We start from the raw sequence: 14,623 nt of genomic DNA, 5'->3' as shown, positions 1-14,623 counted from the left end.
AAAAGATCTCAAGTATCAGTACAGGGAGGTCATCTCAGGGATGGGGCTGAGAGGACCAGAGATGGGGATAGGAGAGAGAGGAGTGTTAGAATAAGAGAACCAGGGATGAAGGAAGGAGAGAGAAAGGGGAGACTGGGAATGGGGAAGATAAGTGGAGGATAAGGAATCTGTGATGGGGGAAGAGGAGGGAGAAAGGGGTAGGAAGGGGATCAGAGGAAAGAGGATATGGAAAGAGGAGATTCCAGAATTTGAAAATAAAAATCATAGATCAAGGGAGGAAGGATCCAAATTACAGTGGGGATTAGGGAGGTGCCCCTAATGTGCTCCAATCCTACTTCTTCTTGCTTCCCTTTTCTATCCCCCCAGCCAATCTGACATACATATTCACAAAGACATACAATACAAGTAGAGTGTCTTAACCAAAATAAAAAAAATTGGTGTACTATAACAAGCTGCTAGAATTGTCTCTGTCACCACACATCAGAGACTTAAGCACTAAAAGGTATAATCACACATCTACAAAAAACTTACATCAGATTCTTTAGTGAAAACTTCAAAATAAACAAAGTGTTACACGTATCTGCTTAGCATTAAACAGTGACCCATCTGTGAATGAAAGTAACAAAAGTTTGGGTATATACGCTTTCCGATGGTAAAGTCTAAAGTGCATTAATGCATATCTCGATCAACCCTGACACTGGTGTTTCAGCAACCAATTGCCTGCTTTGGGGGAGACTCTCAGATTTGTTATCACAGCTTAGAAACTATGCATTGCAAATAAGGTGAAACTCGTCTGTATGATCTGGGAACAGAAACACACAAAGCACCAACTTAAAATTGTTTGCAAATGGCGGGAAATCAAAGGCTGGGACATCATTGGCTGAAAAAAATTGTCCGATAGAATGTCAGTGTAACACCAATAGCCAATCATAAAAACACCGAAAAATCAAGTTCATTGTTAAGCTCTTGAGACCGCACTCTCTGTTGTTTATAAATTTATTTCAATTCATGTTTTAACAGGTGGCAATCACAGTTGCCCCTTCATGTAGAAACTGTCAGCACTGTAAAAATCAAATAAAAAATATACTTAGAGGGTCAATGGGGTACCAAAGGAGCATCCATCCCCTCATAGTGCAAACAGCTGTGGTGTTCCACCAAACATGTCCACCACAGACATATAGAGGTCTATATTCAAAAGCCATTTAGAATGATAACGTAATAATTATCCATCTAAATGGCTTACCCGGCTAAATTCTTGCTGGATAAGAAGGGGGGAGGGGGTGCGTTCCGTGGGCAGGCAAGAGGATTTCTGAGGAGGAGTGGAGTTACCTGCTTAACTTACGCGGCTAACTCTGATCGAGTTGTAGGGTTGTCCTAAGGTCACACTGCCGAATATACCCTGCTAGTTAGTCAGATATGCTTATCCAGTTAATTAGCCAAGCCACACAGCAGCTGAAAATGGACCCCAAAGTCTTCCCAATATAACATAGATTGCAGAGGCAGTTGAAGTACAATTGTTTACAAATTTTAATGAAAGTGTGCATGTTTCTGATAAAACTTACACAGAACAATGTCCACTTGGGAAGTAGTCCCCCGACCAGATTGTATGGGTCTGTGGTAAGAAAACTCAGAATGTTTCCTGGTAACTATGGATATTGAATCTTTGTCACAAAGGTGCCGCAAGATGAGGTAACTGACATCATTACTAATGTATTTGATCAGCGCCCAGGAATGAAGAGGTTTCCTAACCCTGTTGAATGCACTTTTTTTGTTGTTGGCTTAAAAAAAGAATTTTTTTTTATGTTCACCAGAAACTATTTTGTACAAATAAAGGGAACTGTTATGGGGGCAATGAAGGCTGTGAAACATGCTTACAAAAGAGCCCTCCCTGGTCACTAACTGGAATTTGCTATTACCACCCCTTCGCCATGTGCTTCATTAATCCACTTGTTTTATGTTTCTCTGCTTATCCCCCTGTTCCTCATTCTCCATGCCTTCCCGCTGTACTATTCCGCGTATTGAATCAACACTGACATTGGATATTGCCGACAACAGGTTAATGACTTAAGTGATACTGCGCTTAAACACTCATTGTTGATTATTATGACAGAAGCTATAGCGTAGTCTCTGGAGACTGTTATTGATATAAAACTTGAAGCTCTTGATCGTTTACCTAATGTATAAACTGTTATATGTAAAGCCTGTTGCTAACTTATTGTTTACTTACTGAATAACCTGTTATATGTAAAGCCTGTTGCTAAGTTATTGTTATCTGTAAACCGAGGTGATGTACTTCTATACGTACCGCGGTATATAAAAATCTCCAAATAAATAAAATAAATAAATAAATTTCCGCCAAAATCCAGAAAATCTCTGGATCATCTTGTGTGTGTTTTGCCTTTTTCAGTGGGTGCGTCGCATCTGCAGAAAATTATTAAAAAATATTGGCCTATGTTAAGAACTGATTCAATTTTCCAAACATCTCCTATTTTTCCATTTTGAAGAAGCCCCGTCATTTGAGTTATGCTAGTGCAGTCTGAATTTTCTTACCACAGACCTAGACAGTTTGGTCCAGTGGTTCGTTTCCCATGTGGATATTGCTCTATGTGTGGCCAAACATTCGTTAAAATTTGTGAGCAATTGTGCTTCAACTTGGGGTAGTGTATATTATTAAATGCCCCTGCAATGTATGTTATGTTGAGAAGACCTTACATCTTTTGTGGACACGTTTGGCGGAATACCGTAGGTGTTTGCGTAGTGAGCGGATGGATGCTTCTTTGGTATTCCATTGTCTCTCCAAGAGCCATAACGTTTTCTGATTTGATTTTTACAGGGATCAATATGGTGCCTGTATCTACCCAAGGGGGCAACTGTGATCGCCTTCTCTTGCAATGTGAATTGAAACTGATTTATAAACTTCAGACAGTGGTGCCTCCAGGACTTAACAATGAACTTGATTTTCTGTGTTTTTATGATTGGTTGTTGGTGTTACATTGACATTCTATTGGACACTTTTTCAGCCCATAACGTCCCAGCCTTTGATTTCCTGCTGTTTAAAAAACATTTTAAGATGGTGCTTTATGTGTTTTGGTTCCCAGACAATATATCATTAGAAGAGATTTGTTTTTTCTTCTTTGCAGTGCACAGTTCCAAAGTTGTATTAAAAAATCTGAGAATCTCCCCCAAAGCAGACAATTAGTTGCTGACTCAACAATGTCGGGGTTGATCAAGTTATGCAGTAATGAACTTTGTACTGTTTACTTTTGGAAGGCAGATACACCTGAACTTTTGTCACTTTCATTCACAGATGGATCGTTTTAAAATGCTAAGCAGATAAGTGTTACATTTTGTTTATTTTGAAGTTTTCCACTAAATAATTTGATGTAATTTTTTTTAGGTGTGTGATTCTACTTTTTGATGCTTAGTCACTGATGTGTGATGACAGTGAAAACTTTAGTACCTTGTTATATGACACCTGTTTTTTCAAACAACTTTTTGGATTTTGGTTAAGACATCCTACTTGTGTGTTTTTTTGGTTAGCTATCAAATGTAAGTGTGTTTGAGCACTTTATTTCTTTGAAGTTATACATATATACACAACTAGCACCAATCTCTCTCGCTCTCACACACACATAAAACATTGCATCCCTTTCCCTTCAATCCCTTCTCTCTCATGCAGAGATACATGCCCCCCTGCCAGTCCCCTTTCATCTCCAAGTCCCTCTCTTCACCACCAGTGATCCCCCATTCATCCTTTCCTAGCCTCCTACAAATTATCCTCCTTTGCTCTGTTTGCTCCAGGCTTATACTGTCCTCTCCTGTTCTCTGCAGCTGGATCTGGAAGCAGAGAGCTGTTCTCTGCTGAATCGAATTCAGCATGGCTAGAAGGCAACAATTTTTCAGTCAGTCTGCTGCCCCCAGATTTTTGGCACCCCAAGCATTGGCCTAGTGTTTCTATTGAAATATCCAGGCCTGTCCTAGGGGTTTAAAGCTCAAAAGATGTCTGGAGTGTATCTTCAGTCTGGCCTCAAAGTCAGACCCATCTGCTTCCGATCTGGGAGCTGCATCATCTGCTTGCAGTGCATTGACATTCCAGGAGCATCACTCATCCATAGGGCCAAGCAATAATAGGAGGCAAGAGAATAGAGGCTCTTCTCGCTCCTCCCACCTGATGCATTCAAAGAATTCTGCTGCCCCAATTCTGGCATCAGGGGACACTGATGTCAAGCATCAGTCAGAGGACAAGAAGCATTAACATTGGCCTCCACTAATGCAAAATGCCAGGAGCAGGGAGGTACTGGCATCTGCTATACATTTTTCTGGGCAACCTCATCAGGAGGGCAGCTCACCCTCCAGGAGTAATACTAGGCTGCACCATTCTTAGAGGATCCATACCACAGCCAATATGGCTCAGGTTACCCAGGAAGATGTCACTTCTCCTGAATCCCATGCTATTTTGGCATAGAAGGAACTGAACAGAAGGGTTCGCAAGGCGATTGTTCTTCATCTGCCTCACATCAGTGCATCAGAATTGGCAGCAATACCGTTAGCGGTGCAACTGGTCCCAGAGACCTTCAGAGCACCGCATGGCATCAGATCATTTACAGTGCCTCACAGGACAACGTCGTCAATGCTGACTCCAGCTGTACTATAAGAGTCATCAGGAGAGGAGGCTTCACGGATGCCCCATAGTGTATCAAGCCATCCCAGTCATCTGGGAGCCTTTCCAAGAGCATGATTGGTCAGTCTCCATGAATGAGATTTTCAAGGCTGTGACGTGGAGTTCAGTCCACACATTTACATCGCATTGCTGCTAACACTGATGCCCAACGCAACAGAAGGCTTTGCTTAATCTATTTTACAAAGTTTCCTGAGGAGTAGAACCCAACTCCATCCTGTCTAGATCCCATTTTTATTGGTTTGGTTTAGTTTGCCTTTCAAAAAAAAAAAGATATACAGGTAAGCAATTTAGTTTTCCATCAAAAGGTGGGATAAAAGGCCATACCTCTCACAGGCCAGAGAATCCTAAGTCCTCTTCTTTATGAATTTCTTAACCAATGTGCCTTTTCTTATCTTCCTGGTTATTCAGAAATCCCCTTCCCCCAGCTCCATGATCCTGCTTAGTTCAGTCCCTCCATTATTCCATGACTAGAGGCCATGGAGATGAATGTCACAACGAATAGGATGGAGGCTCTGTGGCCTCCGCTTCCATAGCCCAACTGTCTAAATAAATTGCCTTGATATTGTTGTATAATGTATCTGTTGCACTCATTCACAGTCTGTTCAAGAAAGAGCTAGTGATATCAAAGAATTACATTGAAATATTAAGCTCAGAAATTTTACACTGAAAATATTAGTTCTGCTCCAGTTTACAAGCTCTGTGGGGTAAAAGAGCCGAAGGATAATACTGTTCTGTGCTTCCTGCTTACATTATACAGTGCAAGCTGCTTTACTGTAAAATTGAAAATGTATTTCCAAAGAATGCTCTTCCCTTAATTTGTACTCTCATTTCCCTGTTTTAGAATAAAGAGGGAGAGATCAAAAAAGCAGGTTCGGATGGTAAGTAACAAAAATAAATATCTACTACCACTGTGTCTGTCTGCATAAAGTCCACTTCCTTTTCTTCTGGCCACTTTTTCAGCAAGCCAGCCAAGATGCAGACCTGGATGGGGGTCTGAGGACACTGCACTGGCTCCCTGTTAAATGTAGACATATTAATGGACAGAGACCAATGTGAAGGCTAGCACTGAAGTACTTCTGTTTTGCATTAAAGCATTTCAAGAGACAGGAATTCTGAAGGGCTTCTGTCAAGCCCAGTTCTGGTGGTGCTTTTGGAGCTTCGCAGAGTGAATGCTGTTTCTCATAAGGAGAAAACAAACAAAAATTGCTATGCTGACGACTGATCATAGATTCAGTGGGCGCTGCCAAATGTAAGCTACAAAAGCCAGTGACACACAAGCAGGGTAACATAAAAGAACACAAGTACCTGAGCCAGCTATGGAGAGCTTGTAGGCAACACTGGAAGGAAGCCAAAGGGTGGAGCTTTCCTAATGCCTCCACCAGGGGTCTAGAAGTGAATAGAAAAAATACAACAATATAAATTCACCACAATTAATCCAACAACAAACTGAGTACGATCAATATGTATTATAAAATAGATTCAAATCAATTGACATATTCCTACCTGCAGGGGAAACCATATTGAGCTTAACAATTAACTCCCCTTTTTATGTTCTAGTCTACAGTGCCAAATGCACTATTAAAAACAGCAAAACTAGAACATTTGATGCTCATGTAGAATCGGACAGCAAAAAAAAAAAAAAAAAAGTACATCATTTAGGCCAGCAGTGGCTTCCACCTTCCACTTCAGCAGCAGTGAGGGAAGGAAGCAATTTGCTGCAGTTCAAACATATCCCAGGACGTTGACCCTGCATGACATGGAAGAAAATCAGCACTGAGATTTCAGGCACTTAAGAATTTGACTAAAAAGCTGAGGCCAGTAGAAAAATGCAGTGGGTGAGTGGCAACTTAAAAAAATACCCATGCTGAGGGTTTCAAAAAGTACCTTGAGGTATTCCCTTCCCCTATCTACTCCCCCCCATCATATTGACATCTAACCCAAGAGCTGGGAGGAACTCGGACCACAGCCCTTTCCAACAGATGAGCGTGACTCAGAAACACATCTGGGCTGGCTGGTTTCACTGCCCTGTGGCACAGGGGCCAACTTTTGGAAATGATTGCAGCTGCCAAACTCAACACACATTACAGCCCTCCCACCAAAAAATAAAAACAAGACACGGGGCAGATTTTAAAACCCGCGCGCGGGCGCAGATTCGTTCGCGCAACCCGGCACGAACAAATCTACGCCCAAGTTTATAACATGGGCGCTCAGCCGCGCGCATGTAATAAAATCCAGGGTCGGCGCGCGCAAGGGGGTGCACAGTTGTGCAACTTGCGCGCGCCAAGACGCGCAGCCTGCCTCCGTTCCCTCCGAGGCCGCTCCGAAATCGAAGTGGCCTCGGAGGGAACTTTCCTTCCGCCCCCCTGCACCTTCCCCTCCCTTCCCCTACCTAACCCACCCCCCCCCCCATACCTTTGTTGAAGAAGTTATGCGCGCCAGCCAACGGCCGGCCTACGATCCCGGGCACAGCGACAAATGGCCGCTGTGCCTGGAGGCTCAGGCCCTGCCCCTGGACCGCCCACACCCCGCCCCTTTTTGCAAGCCCCAGGACATACACGCGTCCCGGGGCTGGCACGCACAGGGGCAGCTTGGGGCAACTTTTCGGGGGTTTCGCTCACATCTTACGCGCGTAACCCTTTGAAAATCTACCCCACAGTGGTTTGTGAGTGTGAATGACCAGCCTGTATTTAAATGTCCAGAGAGGGGAAGGGTCATATGGCCAAAATAAAAGCTAGGGAAGGTTCAAAGTTCAACCAGTCATTCTGCTCCTCAGCCCCAGCTCATCCCTACCACAGCCTTTCCCCACCCCTCACTTATTCCCACCACACTCAACCTCTTCCCCCTTCTCTCACATTCTGATAATCTGTTTCCTCTTCTCCCCATATTATCCTCTTCCCCCCTTCTGTCCCTCCTTACTCTCTCTGCATTTTTCAATTCTTCCCCTCCCGCCAAGACTTACTTTTGACTTTAATATTTGGGAATAGGGAGTTTAATACTCCTCTTCCTGCTCCACTTCCCTGTATCCCCTTAGCCTCCCCTGTTCTCCATTCCTCTCCTTCCCATCCTTCCAATCCCCAGCAGATTCCTCCTCATACCTCCTTAGCCAGTTTCCATCCCCTTAAGCTTTGGTCCACCTTATCCCTTCCCTGCTCCTCAAACCTCTCCTCTCCTCAGCAGGTTAGGCTTCCCTTCATCAGCAGGCTCAGCTCACTTCCCAGTTTGGGATTCCCGACTTCCACAGGCTTGTATCCCTTCCCTGCTCTGCCCTTCCTTTTTTTATTTTTTATGAAGCTGCTTCTGCCTCCCCGTTCCCTGCAGCGCTTCTCTCAGCATTCGCAGATCCCAGGCCAGAACCAATCCCATGCTTGCAGAGTCCTCGTAAGGCACTCCCCCCATGGCAATCCCCGAGTTCTTGCATAAGGAAAAATGGTGTTTCCCTCCATTCACCCTCATTTCAAGCCCTAACTGCAGCCCCTTCTCAATAGTTGAACTGTCAAAGGGGAGCAACTTTTGAGAGATTTTCAGTCACAACCTCTTTCCCCTTCTTCATCCTTCCAGTAAAATATCTTATTTACCCTGATGACTGTAGAGCAAGAAGAAAAGGGCAAGGTACCACCTATCCCCATCACTTGACACTTCCCAGCTAGCACAGAAATCCTCACCAAACTTTAAAAAAAAATCAGTTTTCCAACTTTTTGTGTCTATAGTTTGATATCTGTCTTCTGCCTCTGTTTGCATTTGGCTTTCTCTTACTTTATCCTTTTCCTCCTCACTCCTTTTATAGTTTCTCTCATTTTGTTATCTCATCTGCATATGCATGCTTCTCTCTTCACAGCTCATTATCTTCTCTCACGTCTTCATAGTCTCACCCCCCTCATGCCACTTCCATCTCTCTCCTCACTCCTTCATGCCTCTGCCCTCCACCATAAACCCTTGTCTTCTCACAACCCTTCTCTTGGTTTACCTCCCTGTCAGACTCCACACTGCTCCTTTCCAGTCTTCTTCCCTCGCTTTCCCTCTTAAATTACCTTCCCCTAACCTTAACCCCTCACCCCAACTCCTCTTCTTATTATAGCCCAGCTTGTATCCATTTCTTCCTTCTCCCAGCTCCTTTCCCCTTCTTAAAGGCCATTCACTTTCTTTCAGCTCTTTCAGCCTTTTTCACCCTCTCAGCTAATGTGCACTGCTCTCTCACAGCTCCATTATCAGCCTCTTTGCAGCCCCTCTACCTCTCACACGGGCCGAAACAGTTAACCCACCATTGGACGCGCGTCTTTCCCTTACCCCTTATTCAGTAAGGGGCCGAAAACGCGCGTCCAACCCGCCAAACCTAATAGCGCCCTCAATATGCAAATGCATGTTGATGGCCCTATTAGGTATTCCCGCGCGATTCAGAAAACAAAATGTGCAGCCAAGCCGCACATTTTGCTTTCAGAAATTATCAAAAGGTAGGCACTAATTTCTTCGGGCAAATAAAAACTGCTTTTCTGTGCACCCTTCGACTTAATATTCCTATTGGCCAGATCTTTAATCTTTGGGCCACATCAGGCCAGGGACGGTCTCTAGTGTACCTTGTTTTTGGGAACAGGGATTGATGTTGAGCTGCCTACCAACATCAGTAACGACATTAACATTGCTTACAAAGAGCTCAATATAAAGCATTTGTAGTACATTTTTATGAATATTTTCAGATATATTTTACAATCAACATTGCATATATGGAATGTTAAATAACTAAAAGAAAAGTTAATTTTAAAGGGTCAAAACTTGAATATGTATCTATGCCCTTTAGAGAGCAATTTTAAAAGCCATTTCTGCAGGTAAAATGGTACTTTACCAGTAGAAATGGGCTTATATAAATTATTATCTGCCTGTACTGCCCTCAGCGTTCGATGTCTAGCTTGATCCCCTAGTCAGTTAAACCTCTACCTCAGCTGCAGATATCAGATAAACTCCTTTCTTGGTTACTAAAAACATTTATTTGAATGGAGAACAGTTCGACACTCGCATTAGATGAGAAGGTCCCAAGAGTAGCCGAACAGGTGGATGAGACTGATACAGCTGCAATAATTTTCTCTGAAAGCTGACAGCAGTTGTGGGTCAGTAGTACATAAGAGTAATAAGAGGTGAAAAGATGATGCCTCTCAGAGCCCGAAAGAGGCTGAATACAAGCTGTTTGCCAACCAAGAGCCAACTTCCAACTGAAAGTCTCTGAAGGAAATAAACTATCCCAGAGATTCCTTGGGTGAAGGGACCAATAGAAAGAGGAGAAAGTCATAGAGTGGGAGACAGAGCAAACAGGAACAGAACCAACAGGAAGTTCAGAAATATTCAAACAATAACCAATCAGGGCAGGAAACATAAACCCTATAGAAAATGTAAGCTTTGCAATATCTCAAGATGACACTGGGTGGCAGCATAATAAAAAAAAATCATATATATAAACACATACTCTGTGGAGCCAGAACATCGCCCAATATGTGGGTCAAAATATACACGTACAGCCTCTGCATGTGAGTGTTTATACCTGCATACCAGAAAAGCATTCTTGGAGGCAGAGTTAGGGAGTAGTTCTGAGCTACCTTCATATTAAGTGTAAATCCCCTCCCACAGGGAAGAGGTCCTCCTTCACATTCCTGCTGAGCTCTGGATCGCTCCCCTGGGTGGGGTAAAGAAAAACCACAGCTAAGTCACAGGAGCATTCCTGCGGGGCCACCAAGAGAGTTCTCAAAGCACAAAATAAGAGTCCACATCAAAAGTGTGCTCCAAACAAGAAAACGTTTACTGAAAAGATTGGCAAACGCTGGAACTCTACAAAAACCTAGACACCCACAAATGTAGGGAAAAAATGTCAAAGGCTGAGTCCAAGATGATGCAGAAACAGCTTACAGATAAGTCCAAAATAAAAACGTAGCGTTACCTGCACGATCACATTTCTTATTCCGCTTAAGTCCAAACCCTTCCGAAGGCCCTCACATTTCCTTCTGATGACGTTGTCACTTCCGAGCCGCCCAGAGGGAAACGTGTAGCCCTTCTTGAAATCCCTCACGGTCCTCACAGACAACAGGATGGCCCCAGACAAATCTTCCCACTTGCTTCTGGTAGGTTAAAATCCCCAGGACCATTCCACCTCAAATAATATTCTTCCTCTTGCACACACCACTGCTGGAAGACGAGCCCCGCCAGGCTCCCAGGAACCATCAAGAACACTTACTTCAGTTCCTTTAAAGCTGATTCCCCCAAGAACTCCTGACTGAGCTCCCAAGGACTCCCCAGTAAAACTCCTTAGCCTTTTCACTACTTCCTCCAGACTGACTCCACCTAGAAACAGATCGCATGACCCATCCAGTCTGCCCACCCATCCAATTAATTGTGCGTTATAATTCTCATCGGTTCCTTAGAGATCCTCTGTATTTATCCCATGCTTTCTTGAATTCAGATACTTCCACCTCATATATGCCACTCAGATATCAGCATCACCATAACACTACAGCCCTTTGAACTTCTCATTGTGAGAAAATCCCTAATGTTAAATATAGCATCCCATTCACCTGATATAAAGCCTAAGCTGCCTTATATAAGTAGGCAAAAGTTGGCAACCCTACCTGCATGCAGAATTATTTTTTTACACTTAAACTAAAGTGAAACCAAAAAGTGATAAAAATGAAAATTAGAAATAGTTTGAGACACCACTAAAATCAAAACACTCTCTTAAAGTGTGGGCTTAGAGACTATCATATCTAACAGCTTTACCTTCATATTATCAATCAGATATGCTCTTCATTTTAATCATCAGTCTTCAGTTGGCCCCACGTGTTCAGTCCATATGTCTACACCTCTAAGTAATGAGAAAAGCATTCTTTCTTTTTTTTTTTCAAATAGTATGCAAAATCCCCTCTCTATTTAAAACAAGACATGGGCACCATTTTTTTTCTTTGAAAACCACGCGCATGTTATAAAATCCAGGATCGACGCGCGCAAGGGGGTGCACCACTTGTGCACGTTGCGTGCGCCGAGCCCTAGGGGAGCCCCGATGGCTTTCCCCGTTCCCTCCGAGGCCGCTCTGAAATCGGAGCGGCCTCGGAGGGAACTTTCCTTTCGCTCCAACCCACCCCCTGCCCTATCTAAATCCCCCCCCCCACCTTTATTGCAGGAGTTACGCCTGCTGGCTGGCTGCCAGCACACCATCCCCCGGCACAGCCACTGTGCCGGAGGACTCGGGACCGCCCCGGGACATAGGCGCGTACCGGGCCTTGCGTGCACCGCCGAGCCTTTGCAAAATAGGCTCGGCGTGCGCAGGGGTAGGTTTTAAAGGGTTACGCGCGTAACCCTTTGAAAATCTACCTCATGTGGGCTGAACACATGGGGTAAGCTGGAAACTGATGAGTAAACAAAGAACTTTTTTTTTTTTTTTTTTTAAACCCTGGGGGTCAATATTCAAAGCCTAAATGGCAAGGTTTTGAATACTGAGGCACTTCTCTTAATTCTACCAGCCCACCTCCCCGCCCCCCACTCCCAGCCCCACCAGTCAGGAGGGCTGGCTTCTGGAAGCAAGGAGGGAGGGCGGCTGAGTATGCAAAGAGGAGGCTGTGCCTCATAGCCGGCCAGGGGCCTCAATATCTTAGGCAGCCCAGGAGCATCTCACTGTCTGCCTCTACTGGAAGCTGGAAGAGTGGTCGAAGATATGGCAGCTGAAATTCAATGCCAAGAAGTGCAAAGTCATGCATTTGGGGAGTGGAAATCCGAATGAACTGTATTCGATGGGGGGGGAAAGGCTGATGTGCACGGAGCAGGAGAGAGACCTTGGGGTGATAGTGTCTAATGATATGAAGTCGGCGAAACAATGCGACAAGGCGATTGCAAAAGCCAGAAGAATGCTGGGATGCATAGAGAGAGGAATATCGAGTAAGAAAAGGGAAGTGATAATCCCCTTGTACAGGTCCTTGGTGAGGCCTCACCTGGAGTACTGTGTTCAATTCTGGAGACCGTATCTACAAAGAGACAAGGACAAGTTGGAAGCGGTACAGAGAAGGGCGACCAGGAAGGTGGAGGGTCTTCATCGGTTGACATACGAGGAGAGATTGAAGAATCTAAATATGTACACCCTGGAGGAAAGGAGGAGCAGGGGTGATATGATTCAAACTTTCAGATACTTGAAAAACTTTAACGATCCAAAGACAACGACAAACCTTTTCCAACAGAAAAAAATCAGCAGAACCAGAGGTCACGAGCTGAGGCTCCAAGGAGGAAGACTAAGAACCAATGTCAGGAAGAATTTCTTCACGGAGAGAGTGGTGGATGCCTGGAATGCCCTTCCGGAGGAAGTGGTGAAGTCTAAAACTGTGAAGCACTTCAAAGGGGCATGGGATAAACATTGTGGATCCATCAGGTCCAGAGGACACGTATAAAATAGCAGGTAGCAAAACACTGCACGGAGCGGCAGTAGCCACAGAGGCATTCACAGAGCGGGATGCCAGTGGCCAGTGGTAGGTGTCCACCTTCATGGAGCGGAAGGATGTAGGGCTGTCATCTCCCAATTAAATAAAAAAAAACAGAAAACAAAACAGGGATGGGATCCATCAGGTCTAGAGGACACATATAAAGAGCAGGTAGTAAAATACTGCACGGAGCGGCAGTAGCCACAGAGGCATTCACGGAGCGGGATGCCAGTGGCCAGTGGTAGGTGTCCATATAAAGAGCAGGTAGTAAAATACTGCACAGAGCGGCAGTAGCCACAGAGGCATTCACGGAGTGGGATGCCGGTGGCCAGTGATAGGTGTCCACCTTCACGGAGCGGAAGGATGGAGGGCTGTCATCTCCCAATTAAATAAATAATAATAAAAAAAAACAGGGATGGGATCCATCAGTTCTAGAGGACGCATATAAAGAGCAGGTAGTAAAACACTGCATGGAGCAGCAGTAGCCACAGAGGCATTAACGGAGCGGGATACCAGTGGTAGGTGTCCACCTTCACAGAGTAGAAGGACGAAGGGCATCCATCTCCCAATTAAAAAAAAAAAAAAAAGAAAAAAACAGGGATGGGTTCATGGGCTATAGGTATTACCAATTATTAGGCTTTTCAATATTTGATGATAGTTAATGTGACTTTCAAGGCATGCTTCACTTTCGGTGCATGTCCGGCATGACTCCCTGCTTCAATGACAGGGGAAAAGAAAAACTGATACTTCACACATTTCCAGCATTGCCCTCTGCTTCATGGCAGAGAGCTATGCTGCCGCTTACCTAACTAATCAAACTTAATATTTCACTTGGAAGCAGCTCCATCACTGCTCTCTACATTAATAGTGGGGGTGAAAAGGGAATTAGAACATAAGGTTACTAATAGGGATGTGAATCGTTTTAGGACGATTAAAATTATCGTCCGATAATTTTAATATCGTCTTAAACCGTTATGGAACACAATACAATAGAGATTCTAACGATTTATCATTATAAATCGTTAGAATCGTGAGCCGGCACACTAAAACCCCCTAAAACCCACCCCCGACCCTTTAAATTAAATCCCCCACCCTCCCGAACCCCCCCCCAAATGAGTTAAATAACCTGCGGGTCCAGCGGCGGTCCGGAACGGCAGCGGTCCGGAACGGGCTCCTGCTCCTGAATCTTGTTGTCTTCAGCCGGCGCCATTTTCCAAAATGGCGCCGAAAAATGGCGGCGGCCATAGACGAACACGATTGGGACGGCAGGAGGTCCTTCCGGACCCCCGCTGGACTTTTGGCAAGTCTCGTGGGGGTCAGGAGGCCCCCCACAAGCTGGCCAAAAGTTCCTGGAGGTCCAGCGGGGGTCAGGGAGCGATTTCCCGCCGCGAATCGTTTTCGTACGGAAAATGGCGCCGGCAGGAGATCGACTGCAGGAGGTCGTTCAGCGAGGCGCCGGAACCCTCGCTGAACGACCTCCTGCAGTCGATCTCCTGCCGGCGCC

General features: G+C 44.8%; 1 protein-coding gene across 1 annotated transcript in view; it reads left to right on the top strand.

The window, feature by feature from the left end:
* Positions 1-14,623, top strand: part of CARMIL2 (capping protein regulator and myosin 1 linker 2) — a 435,549-nt gene that overhangs the window by 391,304 nt on the left and 29,622 nt on the right. The window contains exon 20 of the mRNA XM_029608841.1: positions 5,523-5,559. Coding sequence (XP_029464701.1) covers positions 5,523-5,559 — 37 coding nt within the window. The remainder of the gene's footprint in view (positions 1-5,522; positions 5,560-14,623) is intronic.

The sequence above is a fragment of the Rhinatrema bivittatum genome, chromosome 7 (genome assembly GCF_901001135.1).
Source record: "Rhinatrema bivittatum chromosome 7, aRhiBiv1.1, whole genome shotgun sequence".
Lineage (NCBI taxonomy): Eukaryota > Metazoa > Chordata > Amphibia > Gymnophiona > Rhinatrematidae > Rhinatrema > Rhinatrema bivittatum.
The sequence above is the reverse complement of the archived record's forward strand: the minus strand, read 5'-3'. Positions and strand labels throughout refer to the sequence as shown.